The sequence below is a fragment of the Hemicordylus capensis genome, chromosome 2, assembly GCF_027244095.1.
Source record: "Hemicordylus capensis ecotype Gifberg chromosome 2, rHemCap1.1.pri, whole genome shotgun sequence".
NCBI lineage: Eukaryota > Metazoa > Chordata > Lepidosauria > Squamata > Cordylidae > Hemicordylus > Hemicordylus capensis.
The window spans coordinates 182,377,538-182,396,146 of NC_069658.1; the positions used below are offsets into that span (position 1 = coordinate 182,377,538).

Sequence of the window (18,609 nt, forward strand, 5' to 3'; positions counted from 1 at the left end):
CATGGTTGGCCAGAGTGGGAGCCCAGAGCATGTGAGGAGAGGGAAAGAGGCAGGGAGAACTCATGCACAGATGCTCTGCACTGGGCCAGCTAGCACTCTATAATCCAAATTGCGGGTTCATTTTCCAGTCAGCAAAACCATGGTTTAGAACTGTCTGCTTCTGCCTGCCCTCACCAGGTGTGCCTTGACCTCCATTTGCCAATGCAGGCAGCATGCCAAGCCTCCTTAACCATGCTTTGGCATGATGCATAAAGTAACCCCCAAGATCCCCTTTGTCACTGTGCCCAGACAGGGTGTGCCTTCCTGGATGTACAAGCTATCTCTGAGGGTCTGGCCCCTCGAATCTCACCCTTGCAAACTGGGGCATTTACTGTGAAAGATGTCTCAAAATAGAGTGCCTGCCCTCATTCTATTTCATTCTCCCCATCTCATGAAGTGTCTGAAGGGTTCCAAGAAATGCAGCTTCATTCAGCATCATTGGCCAAAGGATGATTTGTTTTCTAATAGGGATGTGGAGCTAGAGATAGCATGAATAAGTGCAGCAGGTGAGCCTGGCCAGCCACCTCTGCCTAACCCCACAGTCTCATTGTTTTGCCTTGCAAGCAATGGAAAAGGTGCAAGCCCAACACAAACACACTCAAAGACAGGCAGCTCAGAGAGAGTCCGTATATTGTGTAAACAGCTGGTACAAAAGGTGAAAGACGCCTGGGGCATTATGCCGGCCTTTTCTTCCCCAAAGGCTGTCGCTTTCCGAAGGCCCCTTTGCTTTTGGGCACCTGCTTCCTCCGCGGTCCAGACTGGCCCTGCTTTTGGGAGCCTGGAGGCTTTGAGCCAGGCTGCCGCTTGCCTTTGTGCTGCCCTGCAGCCCAGGGCTGCTTCTGCTTCGTATGCTGTGCCCCTCCGTGCTGCCTTCTGGGGTTCCAAGGGTCCCTCTGCTGCTGCCTCAGTGGCCCCTTGTGCTGGCGAGGTGAGTCTCTCTGCTGCTGCTGCCGCCGCCTAGGCCACGGGGATTTCCCGTGCTTCTCTTTGGAGTTGGTTCTTACAGGCCCTGGACTCTCTTCACCAGCAGAAGGGTTGCACTTGTGCTTTTTCCTGGGCTTCATGGATTGGCCAGGACCTCTTTTCCTCTTAGTCCTTTGTGGGAACAGATCTAGCGAGTGACAAGGAATAAAGAGAGCCGGTCAGCAAAACAGGCACAGCTACAGCCTCAAAATGGGCAGGTCTCATTTTAAGATATCTCGCCTGCTTTGTAGCCTAAAGGGTTCTCTTGGGCACTGGTTTTCAACTGGACCTTCAGAGTCACATTAGGGGCAACATTGCCTCTCTTTTCATCTAGAGCAATGTTTCTCAACTGCCAGTCCGAGGACCGGTGCTGGTCCGTGAGGCGTCTGCGAGGCATCACTAATAAAAGTCACCCCCACAAAAAAACAATTTCGGGTTGGCGGGGGCTGCCAGCGGGAGCTCTCCAAAGCTAATTTCCAGGCAGCCCTTGCTGCTGGATAATGTTCATTTCAAGCAAATGAAATGAACGTTATCCAGCAGCAAGGGTTGCCTGCCTGGGTTCTGTGGACCCTGGGCCCTACCCCCTTTGCACATGACATCACTGGGGGAAGGGGTGGCAGTGAGGGGAGGTGATCCCTTTACTAACTGCTGGTCCGGAAAACTGTGCACGAAAAATGTACCGGTCCATGACTCCAAAATCATTGAGAAACACTGATCTAGAGTGTCCTTTTTCTTTTCTGAATAGAAAGAGGACTAGAAGGGACCAGTTGCAAAAAGAGGGCAGTGTCCCTTTAATTAATTTGGAGAAGAGGAAGTTGTGGCAGCTGTTCCTGAAGGACTGAGAAAAGCTGCCCTCTTGTTCTGCATACCCATGCAAGGCACAGGAGCCTGCTGCCCGCTTTTGCATATGATCACCATAGAGGAAGATGGTCAAACACTGTAAAGTGGTGCCCCACGTTTTCCTCCCAGCACAAGCAGATACAGAATCTAGGGATCTTGGGGACATCAAATTCCCTGATAACTGCAGCAGAAAATTCTAAGCTATGTAGTTAGAGGAACACGCACGCTTTCCTTTCATTTGCAGACCTGTGTATTGCACAATTTGGGGTGTGCGCGCGCACACATGTGCAACATTTCGACTTGTGTTCTTGGCTCATTCGGGGTGGGAATAAAGACTATGAGGGTGATTGTCTGAAGTTGCATGGATGAATGAATTGGTCCAAAAACAGAGGCAGATCTGTGATCCATATTCAGCTGGGAGCCAGCATACACATGAGCTGCACCCCTCCTCTCTCACAGGATGGATGCATTAGAAGAATTACAGCACATATCATTAAATGATCTAGACAGATACCAACCTTCGTCAGGCTCTTCTCCCACTTCTTGTCGATAATATTCAGTGTCATCATCTGATGGCTCATCAGCCTTCTGGTCCTCCTGCATCCCAGGATCCTCTGCATCACTGTCACCTTCCTCGGCTTGCTGCTTCTTCTTCTTCCTCTTGATCCCTTCCAGGCTCTTCTTCCTACAGCCCCCAAACCGCCAACACTATCAACAAGTGCACAAACTAGCAGAGTCAGCACCAGTCCTGGGGCAAATCCCCTTCAATGCCAAAACCCCCCATAGCCACACTTGGCCTCTACCTCATCCCATCATGTGAAAGTCTGCAAACTTTGCCTCCCTATAGCACCTAGTTAAGATAAAAAGGGAACACACAGACACTTTTCATTCGCTGCTGTGGCTGGGCCCCCACTGCCCCACTCCCTGGCAACTGGGCATCTGGAAGAAGTAAAAGAGCAAATGAATGCTCCTCTTTCAGCATTGCCACTCTGGTAGCAGCACTATAGGAAAAACATTCACTGCTGCTACTGGAGATGTGAAGGTCTGGGGGAAACCAGCATTTTCTTTCCAGAAAAAAAACCAAAAGAACCTGTGGGCTTCCAACCCACAGGCCTTCACATCTCTAGCTACTACCCATGGCCTCCTGGTAAACGTCCTCAGGATGTCAGTCAAGACAGGGTTCACTTCCAGTTAACTCTTTAGGGGGAAGGGAGTCTGATCACTACTGGGACACATTTGAGTTCACTGTGTTGAAGGAGTGAATGCTGGGATATGAGCTTTGCTGACAGCAGCTCCTGCTGCTCCCTCCCTCACCTGTGAGCCTGTCTCTGCTCCTGCTTGCGTTCCACATCTGCTTCCTGCTTGTGGCGGCGTTTAGCCTTGAGTTGTAGCTTCTCTTCCTTCCTGGCCAGGGCCTCCTGAAGCTCTTCCTCTGTTTTGTGAACTAAGGGTGGGAGTGAGAAGTTAACTGACAGCATGGATGTAAAGTCACACAGGACAAGAATCACACATGGATGATTTAAGGTCCTGGTCAATAGCACGAGCACTCACAAAGACCTGGAGCATTAGTGGAAGTGGGTATCTGTTTTGCCAGATCTACTGGTAATAAGTCTATATCAGACAATTAACGCTCAGGAGTTCCCCAAAGTGTGGGCTGCAATCCCAACAAGCATCAATGAAAGACAAATAGAATGAGGAGTTACATTTCACAATCGCACTGGGTGGCTGTGACCATGCTCACCTCTAAGCAGTGGCTGAATCAAGTCCCTGAAAACAAGAAACTAACAGGGATAAGGACTTGAGAACGTAGGAACAGCCTTGCTGAATCAGTTCCAAGGCATATCTAGCCCAGCATCCTGTTTCCCTCCATGGCCCATCAGATGCCTCTGAGAAGCCCACAGGCAAGAGGTGAGGGCCTGCCCCCTCTCTTGCTGTCGCTCCCCTGCAACTGGTATTCAGAGGTATCCTGCCTCTGCGTGTGGAAAGCAGCCTAAAGCCATCAAGGCTAATAGCCATTGTCCTCTATGAATCTGTCTATGCCTCTTTTAAAGCCATCCAAGTTAGTGGCCATTGCCACATCCCATGACAGAGAATTCCATAGATTAATTATGCACTGTGTGAAAAAGTACTTCTTTTAGTTGGTCCTAAATTCTCTGGAAATCTGTTTCATGGGATGACTCTTAGTTCCAGTGTTACGAGAGAAGGAGAAAAATTTCTTTCTATCCATTCTCTCCATATCATGCATAATATTGACCTCTATCTTCACGTCTCCCCTTAGCTGACTCTTTTCTAGCTAAAAAGCCCCAGATACTGTAGTCTTGGCTCATAAGGCAGGCACTCTAGGCCTCAAATAATCTTGTTTGCCCTCTTATCCACATTTCCCACTGCTACAGTGTCCCTTTTTGAGATATGTTTGACCAGAACTGTACACGGTACTCCAAATGTGGCCACACCATAGATTTGTATAAGGGCCAGTTTACACAAAGCTGAGATTTCATGTGTGTGTGTGTTTTTATATGAGCCACTTGTGGGAAACTAAGGGGTTTAGAACAAGCCCGACCAATTTATGAACTACAGGGCATGCGTTGTGCCCTGCTGGGGATTGGACAACCCACATACGCAGTTCCAGGGAGGCAGCAAAACCAGGTTTATAAGGCTCCTATGGGCTGCCACCCACAGCTAGTGGGATAAACGCAGGAGAGCTGGAAGTTGTGCAGGTCAAGTTTACATGATCACTGAATTCTGGAGTGCAAATTTTTTAAAAAATCAAGCACTCCTAGCCAATAGCTGTGACCTTTGCTCAATTCGTTACAACTTTCCCCATACCTCCTCTGAAAGTTTACACAGAAATCCAAAGCCAACTATCCCAGACTCCTGTCAACAGGCCCATAGTAGGTGCACAAGCTCCTCCAAGTCAGACCTGTGGTTTCCCCCCAAAGATTTTCACTCCAGCTGGAAAAGAGATTGTATGAGGAAGTGCAATGTTTGCAACATTAGTGGGAGATAAATTGGACTGGCCAGCCACTTCTCCCTTTGCCCATCCATCACCTGCTCCTCTAAGGACAGGGCTGCTCTTTGTAGCCGTTGCTCTGGGGGGCAACACTCATCAAGCGGCCCGTTTTTGCTCATCAGTGGAAGGGATTTATGTGGCAGAAGGTCCAAGATACTCACTAAAGCTGTGGTAGAGCACGTTGCCCTGGCCTAAGCCCTCCTCCACCTTGATGAGCTGCAGAGTCATCCGAGGGCCAATCTGTATAAGGAGAAAAGAAAAAAGGCCCATCAGCACACAGATTCCCAAAACACAAAGGCAGTTAAGCTGTAGGAGTTTGGAAGACTCATGGCCAATCTGGCTTTATCAGCCAGACCCATCAAAACATTCGATTCTGAAGATCACAGCAGGGCAAGAAGTTCAGCTTTTCTATCACATCTGGCCAGCCCTATGCTGTCCCCCTATGCCCACCTCTCAAGCACAGAGTCCCCTGGCTGACCTCAGTGAGGCGGACGGCACTCTGCTGGGCCTTCATGTTTCCACGACCAGCGTAGGCCTGGGGCAGCTCCGTGATGTTGTGGCTGCCATCTTGCTCGGCTTCACTCTCGGAGAGGTTAATGTCTCTGCATGAAAGGAAGGGAAGTCAAGCAACATTATTTCTGGAGTGCCGATAATATAAGTGAGGTGCTGTGTCTAAAGGAGGAACCAGCCTGGCTGCCTCCACCCCGCCCCCGGCTTTCAGGAGGGAAAGGGAGTGATAAAGAAAAAAGGAAGAACTGGCACAAATAGAGAACACAAAATGGGATTAAGAGAATAAAGATATCTGAAGGTCAACAGGAGTTGAACGGTAAGAAAAGAAAAAGGGAGCCAACACAGAAGACAGAAAAGAGAAGTAAAATGGATTGCGGAACAGACACAAGACATACACCCCTCCATTCAATCCTCACTGTATTCACAAGGAAGTTAGAAAATAACTACTCCACTCACCCCTGCTTAGGTGGGGGGTGCCTCCTATTCAGTCTGCTAGCCAGTGGATGAGGAGGAACACATTTCCATGTACAGACTACTAGCTGGTACCAAGTAAGGAGAACTACTCATCCCACAGCACATGCACTCTGGGCTCGTTTCTCTGCCACTTGAGCCAGAGGAGGAAGCAATGTCTTTCTTACCTGACCAGGAGGTCACTAATGTCCTCCAAGCGGCTCATGTTGGGGAACTTCTCCTGAAGAAGCTTCTTCAGCCCTTTGCTTATCCCTACCGGCACAACTTTCAGGCTACTGCAACACAGAAGGTAGGAAGGGTCAGAATTCAGAATCCCAGGAGGTCAGACCCAAGCACCTGCTGTGGTGCTGGAGGCTGGGAAGAGGGTGACACAGCTCTGCATGCATCAGGTCCCAAGTCCAATCCCAGCATCTTTAGTCGGAGGCTCCCTGATGGCAAGGCTGGGAATGACCTCAGCCTGATCCTAAGCTAGAAGACAACTAGGGTGACATACAGTTTCCCTTACTCCAGGAGTTTTCCTTGCTCCATAGCAAGTCTCCTTGTACAGTCAAGTAAACTGTGTATGTCACTCATCATTTTTATACATCTCCCAAAATAAAGTTGACCTTCAGCTTCCTTCCCATGGTAAGGAACACTAGCTAGGAATTTTAAGAGATCAGATTCAGAAGCAGAGAAGTCAAGCGTCTATACAGCAATCTTTGGATTCTGGCTTCACCCAATGAAGCACTCCACAGTGTGCCAGTTTCCCACCTGACCCAACAAGGCAGGTGGCGTGATGTATTGGAAAGGAGGTGACTGGACAAGCTTCCTAGATTTCGAGATTCTTGAAAAGGAAAAGCAAAGCTAGACACTCCCTAGACAGCACTAGCCCCTACTTCCCATGTCCAGCTGGCTTGGATGCATCAGAGCGTTTACTTAAGAATAAAATCAGAGACATCAGCAGACTATACTGTCATCATTTGCATCCAGCTTCACTCTAGGACAGGCAGTTTCCCTCTTCTCATGTACAAGGGCAGTCTTTCCGATGTTGTAGTGGCAAGGTGGTGAAATGGATAGAATGTAAGACTTCGTCTTGCACAATGCTTGATCAAGCATCATTGCAAGATAAAATAGAAGCATCCCAGACATACCACCCTGAGCTCCATTTGTATGAGGGGGGAAAGCTCTTCTTCCAGACATTGTGCCCGTCCACCCCCCATCACTGAAAAATGGTGGGTGTTTCTAGGAGCATGAAGACTTGCATGTTTCAGAATACTGACAACAATCTGGCATGGCAGGCCAGCAATAAATTACTGGCACAGAGGCCAATTTAAACATCTCTTGCGATGATAACCTCAGATGTCATTGTTCTGCACTTTGCTGAAGAAGTCACATCCAACTTTGCTTCTGATTCTCTTTGGATCCTGCCCCTTTTTAATTCACCTTACGTCTCTTTCTCACATACAGAGAGAGGAGTGTGGACCCAGTTTTGTCTCATCAGCACAAAACTAGCACTTACTAATGACGGAATTCAAGGACCTGGGTGTCTGGGTTGTAGTTGATCAGTACACATCGCTTGATGGCATTAAGGTTGACCTGGAGGGAGAAATGAACACAGTGAGAACCAAGGCTCACAACAGGGTACGGGTTCCTCACCTGGTAAGCATTTTGGGTGGCTGTTAAGACCCTCCAGTGACCAACAACTGGCCTCCCAGTAAACATTAGTAGCACTTATGGAAGCCAGGAGTCCTAGCACTCAACTTCTCTCACGGAGTCTACCAGCTTCTGGAAATTCAGCTTCTGGTGCAGACCAATGAAGGCAGTATTGGACTCAACCTTGGGAGACTGACATTCAAGCCCCAGCAACTGGCCACAAATTCACTGCTGGACTAGCTCCTCATTTTCCCCCACTTGCAAAAACTGCACTCTAAAGATCTCCACAGAGGATCTTGCCAAGACTCAGTGCTAGAAAGCGATGATCTAGAACACGCAGCAGCACGAGTCTCTTTCAATAAGAGGCCCCAAGCACAGGCACATCAGTGCGTTTACTTTGAAAAGAATCACGGAGCATATTCAGTCAAAGCATGCTGTCATCATTTGCATCTGGCCTGTGGGTAGAACTAAGAAGGCAATTCACACACTGTGGGACAGAGGACACTAGGGTGCTGCAAGAGGGCACGTTGAAAAATTAAGCCACCATATTCGAGTCATCTACCTCTATGCCTATAGAAGCAAGGAAGTTCGATGCAGCAATCCATTCCCTTCCAAATACATGGGCAGCATTAGCATCCCAAGGGAGGTAGTTGGGGGTACACGTGGGATTTCCCCATGCAGCTCAGACTGCTGCTGACAGGCACAGGGAATCCCAGAGCATCATCACTGCCCAGAAAAGGACAGGCCCACCTTAGGCTTGAACCTGACTGGATAGGCAAGGGGGAGGGTGGGATCCTGGGAGGCAATATTAACTGGGCTCTCCGGCAATTGCAAGAAGGATGTCTGCCCCTTGTTCTGTGCTGATTAGGTAGAGATGTGCAAGTAAAGCATGCTTTCAGTTTGAATCCATGCACCCCAGGTATCAAAGATTGGGGAACACTGGGTATCTGGGGCAATGTCCAACCAGATACTTCCATACTGACCCCGCCGCCCATGGCAGAACCATTTTAATTTAGACCAACAAGGTTATATCATGACATGCTCCGATTCCAACACACACACACACACACACACACACACACACACACACACACACACATATCTATGCTCCCTTTCCAGGGTTGAGAAGAGGATCTATATTTCAAACAAACGGCTCTAGATGAAGGAGACCAGAGATGCAGACTGCTGCATAGTTCAAAGCCCCACTCAGCCACGTAGCACTCCAGGTGGTCGTGGATCAATCACTGGTCTGGTATTTCCCAAGATGGCAAACCTGTGCCTGGGCTGCACCATTTCAGACTACAGAATGAGCATGCCTCACACATAAAAGGAAAACTACACCTTAGGGTTGCAAGGTTCTAGCCTAGTCTCCTCCCCGATTTCTAGTTCTCTACATAGGGAAATTTTCATTTCCTATGTATTAAACCATTGAACCCAGTCGGGAGTGGTGGAATCCAGAGACATGTTTATCACTTCCACGAAAACTGACATATGGTCTCATTCCACTTCCATGAGAACTGACACATGGTCTCCACCTAACCTGCCCTACAAGGTAAACAGGATATCCTCCAGGTGTGTTGTCCTGAGTTGCCTAAAGGAAGGCAGGATACAAATGTAATCTCTCTCCCTCCCCCACTCTCTCACACACACTCTCACTCACTCCCCACCTCTGAGAAGTTGGGCAGAGCTGGTATGCACATACCACAGCCCCAGCAGTATTTGAGCACACAGCAAGGCAAACAAGTTGCTTTCCCACCATCTCTAGGCAAGCACCCACACATTATGCAAAGGGGCCCCTTTTCCATGAAATGGCTGCACTCAGGCTGTAGTCAAGCCAAGAACACACAAGATGGCCAAACTAGTGCTAACTGAGAGTTGCAATACTTAAGGCTTAAACTGAAGTGACTATGTTGTGCCCTAATGCATTGCCTAACATTAAACTTGTTTCTTCTTCAGTTGCAATAGATTATTTAAGATTTGGCAAGATGGAAAGGAAACATCTGTGTGATGGGAGAGTGCAGTGATAGTCAGTTAGTTGGTATTGGAAACAGGCCAAAGAGGTACTGGATGCAACAGGAGGGTGCCGTGAACAAAACTGAAGGTCGTGTACAGAATGGAATGTCAGAGATCGAACATCCCAGACACAGGATCGACCTCTGACGATGACCGGGGCTGACTTTGACCAACAGTCAATGGCTAGGCTTTAAGGGACTTCCTGTGCAGGGTTTGGAAGGTGCTTTCCAGCCATCTATCTATGTACGAGGGAGGAGGCCTGAAGCAGGGAAGACCATCCCATCTGGACCATTATAAAAACTAATTGCCCAAGCTGAAAAGCAAGGAGAACTTTACCATCAACCCAGCAGGATCTGTGCACAGCCTTTCCTTGACCTGCCATGCCTGAGCACCACCTGCTCTGCTAAGCTGATCACCCAGTCAGACAGGTAGATAAGTATCCAACTGTGCAGCTGAGTCAGTGTGAGGTTTGAGTGAGAGTTGATGTATAATTTTGTTGCCATGCTAATGTTATAATCATGTGGTTAATGCTCTCTCTCTCTCTGCATGTGCGATCTTTACTTTGATTATCGCTTGTCACATCCATCAATGCTAAATAAAAGTTACATGAAAAGTGAAACAAACTAAACTCAAGTCTCCAGTGTCCATTTCTCCCTTGCTCCTTCTGAAGTAACAAACACAAATGGGGGATGGTCTTAGGGGAACACCCCACTGCACATCACACACTCACCCTGTGGACATTGATGGAAGGAAACATGTTCTGGAACATGGTGGCCATGACCTTAATGTGCATGCCCTGATGGCCAAAGTTGTTGAGCACCAGGAGTGGGTGGTGGGTGAACTGCTGCTCGTGCATTCGATGCCGCTTCAGGGAGGACACGACATCTTTGATGAGTGAATACTGAAAAGGAGAAGAGAGGACTGAGGTACCAACAGAGGAAAGGGGCTCCTGCAGTCCTAGTGAGAGGTGAACCACAGGCCTATCAAGTCTGAAATCTAGAATGTCCGGGGAGAATACACAGCCTTTTCAGTGGGGCTACAGCCAAGACTGTGTGGATACCAGTGTCCTCTAATTTTTCTCATTTGTGTGCGGAATGAGTTTTGTTCTGGATGGCAGTATCAAGGCAGTGTGTGCGCACCTGCATTCAGAATGGAGCCTTCCTGATTCAACCTGAGCGGGATCTAAAATTTATTGAGCGGACATCAAAAAACTTGTGAGTGTGCGAACATGCGCATGCCTTAAAGGGAACGCTGGTGGATACATATCAATGCGAGTGCAGGAAAGCACATAATGCAGTACTGCACACAGTATTCCACTCCCTGAGAATCTTAGCTTTCTTAAAAAACAAACAAACAAACAAAAAAAACCAAGCAAGTTTCTAGTCTTCATAGTAGGAAAGATATGCTTGGAAGTGTATGGGCAATTTCTGCTGAAGTTTCAGAAGCCTGGGGGATAGGAATGTGCACAAACCAGTTCGGAGGCCCTTTTACAGGCCTCTGAACCGGTTCGAATGTGGCACCGGCTCAAACTTCAAGCCGGTGGGGGTGCCTTTTTAAGGGCGAGGGAGAATGCACTCACCCCTCCCGCCGCTTTCCCCCCACCGGCGCTGGTATTTTTAGTATCCCGTCAGGGCATCAGCGTACCTCCCTGCCGTTCCGTTGCGATCCTTTCCCGGACATTACTGGAAGTTGCCGATGCGCCTGCGCGTGCTGGCATGGACACACACCCATGCAACTTCCAGTAATGTCTGGAAAAGGAGCGCAATGGGGTGGCAGGGAGGTACGCTGCCGCCCCGATGGGATACTAAAAATACCAGCACCGGCGGGGGGAAAGCGGCGGGAGGGGTGAGTGCACCCTCCCCCTCCCTTAAAGAAGCAACCCCTGCCAGCTTTGAATCACCTAGCAGCTGTTCCGTGCACATCCTTACTGAGGGGTGGCCAAGTAAGATGACCCATGATCTATAGCAAACCAGGATAAATAAAACCAGGAAGTGAAATTACACGTTTGCTCAATCTGCATGGCTTATGCAGGCTGAATTCTGCAACCTTTCTTGGTACAGAATTTGGGTTGCACTTTAAAATTCGGCATCTAGGCAAATCACACACAGCCTTGAGCAAAGGCATCAGCAGTCTGCACAATCCCAGTCAGAAAAAGAACAAGCCGTGAGAACAACAGGTGCTAGGTTAGAAAACTCTTCCTTGCACTTGGGTTTGAAAGCCTTTTCTACCACCTTTGAACAAGGTTAGAAAATCCTTCTAACCTAGACAAATTCTAACAGGTTTTCCTGAGGCAACTCCAGCCCCATTTAACTTTCCCCATTGAGGATATTATCCCCCATTTGGTACCTGAGTGACTCTGAAGGTCAGCGTTGGTCCACCAGGAAGACGGATGAATTTCTGTTAAAGAGAATAGAAATTGCCAGAGAAGGGCATCAATTCCAAGATACCCAAAGCTCAATGGTCCACAGCAGCCCTTACCATTGGCAGACTGGTCATCATCATTTGCATTTCCAAGTGCTCTCCACAATCCTGATCCAGATGCATCAGTGCGTTTACTTTGAAGTGAGAATCACAGATTTCACTCAGCAAAATAAGTTGTCATCATTTGCATCAAGTCAGAGCACTGAAATAGTTTAGCTGGGCAGGCAAGGCCAACCAAACCCAACCAGGCAAGAACAAGGGGGAACAATATGTTCAGGACATACACTAACCTAGAGCAGCAATCTTCAAATGGCATTCTGAGGAATACTGCAATTCCTTGGAGGCTTATTGGAGCTTCCTCAGTGAGAAGAGGGCACTTCACATGGGGCAAAGAATAGAGTCCAACCACTTGGCCAGCACTCCACATAAATTGATTGTGCACCTTAGTACATGCTCAAAAATCCTCTGCAACATAAGGACAGGCAGTAGTTGAGCAGGAGCTATTTAAGGGCAGCAATGCAAGAGTATCCCAAACAGACAAGCTCTAAAATAGAAGCCGATATGGAAACGGCTCCCTGAATGCAACAAGCTGGAAAACTACCAATTGACAGGGAAAGATTTCAAGTTGTGCATGGGCCAGAAGACAAGCTGAGCAAAGGAACAGGCCCATTCTACCAGAACCTAAACAACAGGCTTCCTGCACAGATCAGTCCTGAGGCCACTTGCTGGCAGAAATAAGCAACTTCTCACCACATCACTTACAAGGTTGATATTGGTGGGGGTTTTCGTGAACACCAGGAAGTGAGTCACACCTAGGGGTCCCGCCACTGTCACAAAGTCTTTCAGAGAGTTTTTCTTTCGCACCTGAAAAAGACAGACCCATGATCAGGGCAGTTCCACTGTCTGGGACATCATGAGAACAAAAACTTTTTTTAAAAGGGGGAAAATGCGTTTTGGTGTCAGTCACCTATTTTTTAAAAGTTCATGTTCAGACCTGCAATATCTTTGAAATATTCAACAGTTCAGGAAAGTACTGGATGGTCAGATTCACATGAAATCATGGTTTATTTTAACAGAGGAAATCTGGATTGATGTCACAGATGATCAGCCAGTCTGTGTGTTTTGCTGTATTGTGGTTTGCTTATGTCCCAAGCCTTTAAAGGAGGAGAGCTGGTCTTGTGGTAGCAAGCATGACTTATCCCCTTAGCTAATCAGGGTCCACTCTGGTTGCATATGAATGGGAGACTAGAAGTGTGATATTCTAGAGACTAGAAGTGTGATATCCTCAGGGGATGGAGCCACTCTGGGAAGAGCAGAAGGTTCCAACTTCCCTCCCTGGCATCTCCAAGATAGGGCAGAGAGAGAGAGACTCCTGCCTGCAACCTTGGAGAAGCCGCTGCCAGTCTGTGTAGACAATGCTGAGCTAGATGGACCTACGGTTTGACTCAGTATATGGCAGCTTCCTATCTTCCTTCTCTTATGCTTGGGACATGAGTTCATATCCACCCACCTTGCCCCATATGTCCCAACTTTAAGATCTTCTTCAGAGGCCCTCCTCTGAGTGCCCCTGCCAAACAAGGTGAGGCAAGTGGCTGGCTACTAAGGAGAGGGCCTTTTCAGTGGTTGCACCCTGTTTATGGAATAGCCTCTCCAGTGAGGTTTGCCTGGTATCATCACTTTGTTCTTTTAGATACCAGGTAAAGACCTTTTTGTTCACGCAGGCCTTTATTTTTAAATTTGATTTTTAACTGATTTTAAAAGAGTTTTTAAAATGCTTTTTATTATATTTTGTATCCCCCCCACCCCCATTTTGGTCTGTTATAATTTAATGTATTATGTCTTTTTATTTTATGTTTAACGTTGTGTTGTGAGCTGCCCAGAGAACAATGTTATGAGGCGGCTAATAAATAAAGTTTATTGTTGTTATTCTCTTTTGCCTCCAAGCCAGATTCAGTCCAAGGCTGTTTCACTCTGCCCTACTGCTGGCAACACCCCCTTGCATCAGCTACTATCCAACTATTAGTCCTGATTAGAAAGGGGGCATGGAAGACAAGCAAGAGCCCCTGTAGAGGTCTCCACCAGCTCTTGGAGCTTTCTGGCAGCACAGTCATGGGAGCTGTGAAAGGCAGCAGTTTTAAATATCCTTCTTAAGATATGGTGACCAAGGCTGTATGAAGTACTCAACATGTGGCCGCACCATAGATTTGTATAAGGGCATTAATATTAGCATTTTTATTTTCAATCCCCTTCCTAATGATTCCTAGCATGGAATTTTTCACAGCTGCCATGCACTGAGTTGACACTTTCAATGAGCTGTCCACCACAAACCCAAGATCTCTCTCCTGGTCAGTCACCGACAGCTCAGATTCCATCACTGTATGTGTGAAGTTGGGGTTTTTTTTGCTCCATTGTGAATCACTTTACACTTGCTTACATTGAACCGCACTTGCCATTTTGTTGCTCACTACACCAGTTTGGAGAGATCTTTTTGGAGCTCCTCACAATCTGTTTTGGATTTCACTACCCTAAATAGTTTAGTGTCATCTGCAAATTTGGCCACTTCACTGATCACCCCAACTTCTAGATTATTTATGAACAAGTTAAAGAGCACTGGTCCCAGTACCGATCCCTGGGGGACCACATTTACTACTTCCTTTCATTGTGAAAACTGATCATTTATTCCTACCCTCTGTTTCCTGTCCTTCAACCAGTTACCAATCCAAACATGAACCTGTCCCCTTATCCCATGACTGCTAAGTTTACTCAAGAGTGGGGAACTTTGCAAAAAGCTTTTTGGCACTCTAACCACTACACCACGCTGACTCTCTGTTTGTGTAAGCTGACTCACACAACTTACTCAGCATCTGTGTTCAGACTTTCCTGGCAAGAAATGTGCAGAATATAAATAGGACTATCACTTCTGACCAGGGGTAGGGTGGGCAAGGAGGAGGCAAGGACACTTATGACTGCAATAACTTGTCTAATGCTAAAAAAAAAGGGGGGGGTTGGTTTTAGTCCACCCTCTCCCCTTGTTAAATTTAAGTTCTAGTCCTCCACTCTCATCCACACATTAAGCATCAGGCCCCTCAAATTCCCAGGAACCTTGTTCCCATCCTTCCTGTGTAACCTAGTGAGTAAGTTCAGACTTCACATAGAGCCATGATTAAATCTTGGTTCTGTGCTTTATCCCCAAGTCTCAGGAGTGCCCATTTCCCCACCCCTGACCATGCAAGCCTCCAAAGACTTCTACTTCCAGATGAGATTAGAAACAAACCAAGTTTAGTCATGATGGCCAAATTGACCAATCTTGGTTTATTCTAACCAACTTCCCTAATATAATAGAGATATGAACCCAAGGTCTGAAGATTGTTTCAGATTTCAGCTTAATTCAAGGAATTTGATTAGAATAAGCCAGGATTTTTCAGTTGTCACAGACAATTTTGGTTTGTTTCTAACCTCAAGCAGAAATAGAATCCTTTGGAGTTTCACACAAGTGAAGGCAGAGGTGGGGGAGAGCATGCTCTCCCAAGACTTGAGGATGTCACACAGAAACAAGGTTCTAGATAACACGTGAACTGGTCCGTGAGGTCACATTTCCCACGGGTTCCAGTTTAGTTCAAGGAATTTAGTTAGACTAATAAGATTGGTTGGTTCAGATATCACAATCAATTTTGGTTTGTTTCTGAACTCTGAACCAGTCCACAAGATCACATTCTAATCCTAGGAGTCCTGAGAATTTTCCTTACAATGAGAGTTATGATTCCTAAACATCATTTAATTATCATGAACCATTTACGCTGCATTTCCCCACTTCATATGCAATACTGCTGTTGCCATGAACTACAGGAGAATGCCATGGAACACAGGTATAGAACACCCTACATCTTCACCTTGAGACTGGAGGCTGTGTAGGGCTCCATCACTCGCCGAACATCAAGGATAAGCTGGTGCAGGTTTTTGCCAATACGACCACGGTGAAAGACAAAGGAATGAGGCACAGAACCATACTTCTCCTGAGACCGATGCTGGGCTTCTGCCCGCTCTTTCTTCTGATTCTTAGTCTGTAGGGGAAGAAAGAAGCTGTATCAGAAATTTTACAGGGTGTGGATCACAAGTAGAACAAAATATATAGACCCCCCTCCCCACCCCCAATTTGCTCTCCCATACCAGGCTTTGTCCTCTACACCTTCCCATGACAACATTCCCCACCAGAGCACCACAACTCATTTCAAACCACATTGGACACACTAATGAAATCTGTTTCAGGATATTATTTGCCCTCATGGCTGAAACCTACCAAGATGATTATTATTATTAATTCGATTTCTATACCGCTCTTCCAAAAATGGCTCAGGGCGGTTTACACAGAGAAATAATAAATAAATAAGATGGCTCCCTGTCCCCAAAGGGCTCACATTCTAAAAACAAAAAACAAGATAGACACCAGCAACAGTCACTGGAGGTACTGTGCTGGGGGTGGAAAGGGCCAGTTACTCTCCCCCTGCTAAATAAAGAGAATCACCACGGTAAAAGGTGCCTCTTTGCCCAGTTAGCAGGGGGAAATTAACTCAATGGAACAATCTGATGTATCAGCAGACTGAGAAAATTCTTACATGCACATTGGGGGTGGACTTTAAAATCAAGTTCAACCAACTGACATATCCAAGGATGAAAGAAGATGATTCCCTCCAAAATGAGAACTACATAGGAACATAGGAAGCTGCCATATACACTGCCGAGAGCTTCTGGATGAGGCAGTTTATAAGTGTAATAAATAAATAAAGCTGAGTCAGACCATTGGTCTATCTAGCTCAGTATTGTCTTCACAGACTGGCAGCAGCTTCTGCAGGCAGGAATCTCTCTCAGCCCTATCTTGGAGAAGCCAGGGAGGGAACTTGAAACCTAGATGTTCTTCCCAGAGCGTCTCCATTCCCTGAGGGGGAATATCTGACAGTGCTCACACTTCTAGTCTCCCATTCATATGCAACCAGGGTGGACCCTACTTAGCTAAGGAAACAAGTCATGCTTGCTACCACAAGACCAGCTCTCTAAAGTATGTGTTATATTAAACATGTCGTTTGGTCCTTGCATGTTAGCTGAAATAGAAGCCATGCGGGATGGGTGACCAGGACTGTGGCACGGGTAACCCATTGCACCACAATCTTGATGACAATGCCCCCTCCTAATAGCAACTTGGGAGGGACATTTTCATAACCACCACAGTTAAGGGAAAAGATTAAATACCACCAACCTTGAGCTTGAAGTCCTGACTGGACTCCTTTCCACAGATACTATTTAAGCTATTTTTAAAAATCATGTATGCCAGAGAAAACTACCCACTTAATATGCAAGCTCTAGGAGTGGCTGCAAACTTCTGCAGTTTAATAAAGTAAGCTCCTCTAATATGTTGCACCTTGAAAAGAGGGCATTCCCCTGAGCATCTGGAGGAGGGCACAAAGCACATGGAATTCACCTCCACACAGTGTGGCATTTAATCATTCACAGGCATTTTTTAAAAGGCGTTGGATAAACTCATGGAGAAATATGCAACGACTGTTAATAATCTGATATCAAGTGCCAGAAGCCAGGGTCAGACCCAAGGAGATACACCCACCTACACACTGACTGCTGTTTGAGAAATAATGGTAGGCTGCGACTAGACGCTCCTCAGAGCTGATCCGACAGAGCTGTCCCCAGCTTTACCTTTAGCCCCTTCCATACAATCAGGTCCCACGCAGCCCTGAATTTTCGGGAGCTCTTTCAGGCGCCCTATTTTTCCCACTCCCCCAAACTTGCCCCCTACATTGGGCCCACAGCACGCAACTCCTACAAGTTTTTCCATCCGCTCGTTCTTCGCTATTACTGCCACCGCCTCGGGAGCAGCCACGCTTTCTTCCTGCTATGGCTCCCCGAGCCCTCATGGCACACATAACGCCCCCCCCCCCCGCCTTGACGCGACCTCCCCAATCAATGCTCTCTCCCTTTTCTCCTTACTTTGCTGGGCCGCCCCATCGCTCGCGCTTATTCTACGTCCTCTCACAGCAACCACGCGGGACTCAGCTATTTCCGGCTTCGTGTGCTTTCCTTTCTGTTCCGGCCTCCTCCCTCTCCCTCACCTAAAAGGTTCCGGCTCAATTTTAATTCTCTCTCTCTGAGCCGCTTTTGGAGGAGGAGGAGGAAGAGGTCAAGGTCAGCAACCCAACCCCACATGAAATTACTTGTTTATTATTTTATTATTTAAAAAATAATAAGTATTTATTATTATTATTATTATTATTATTATTATTATTATTATTATTAATTCACACAGTCAGACAGGTGTTATTGACTGGTTTGTTTTATCCAGACATCAAGTCCTTCCCAAGGACCTGGGATGTCAGAATTTTATTGTCAATGTTGTTGCTGCTGCTGTTATAGATATCATCGCAGAATATAGGCTGTTCCCAGTAAAGCTGCTTTTTGTAATTGGCTGATGGTGATTTCTGTGGCCCCTGTGCTGTTGAGGTGCTCTTCAAGGTCTTTTGGAACTGCACCCAGGGCGCCAATTACCACTGGGATTATTTTGGTCTTTTTCTGCCACAGCCTTTCAATTTCAATTTGTAGATCTTTGTATTTTGTTATTTTTTCTATTTCTTTTTCTTCTATTCTGCTATCCCCTGGTATTGCTGTGTCGATTATTTTGACTTGTTTTTCTTTCTTTTCGACTACAG

General features: G+C 46.9%; 1 protein-coding gene and 1 non-coding gene across 2 annotated transcripts; both read right to left on the reverse strand.

The window, feature by feature from the left end:
• Nucleotides 1-652: 652 nt before the first annotated feature.
• Nucleotides 653-18,021, reverse strand: PPAN (peter pan homolog). The gene is made up of 12 exons (XM_053301963.1): nucleotides 17,894-18,021; nucleotides 15,790-15,960; nucleotides 12,662-12,763; nucleotides 11,825-11,875; nucleotides 10,209-10,379; nucleotides 7,332-7,408; nucleotides 6,001-6,108; nucleotides 5,331-5,454; nucleotides 5,014-5,092; nucleotides 3,157-3,286; nucleotides 2,361-2,527; nucleotides 653-1,150 (listed from the first exon to the last, which is right to left on the reverse strand). The coding sequence occupies exons 1-12, from the start codon at nucleotides 17,909-17,911 to the stop codon at nucleotides 714-716; spliced, it is 1,635 nt and encodes a 544-aa protein (XP_053157938.1). The 5' UTR covers nucleotides 17,912-18,021; the 3' UTR covers nucleotides 653-713.
• On the reverse strand, nucleotides 12,012-12,093 carry LOC128348445 (small nucleolar RNA U105B). The gene has a single exon (XR_008318163.1). It is a non-coding gene; the product is annotated as a small nucleolar RNA U105B (small nucleolar RNA).
• Nucleotides 18,022-18,609: the final 588 nt, after the last annotated feature.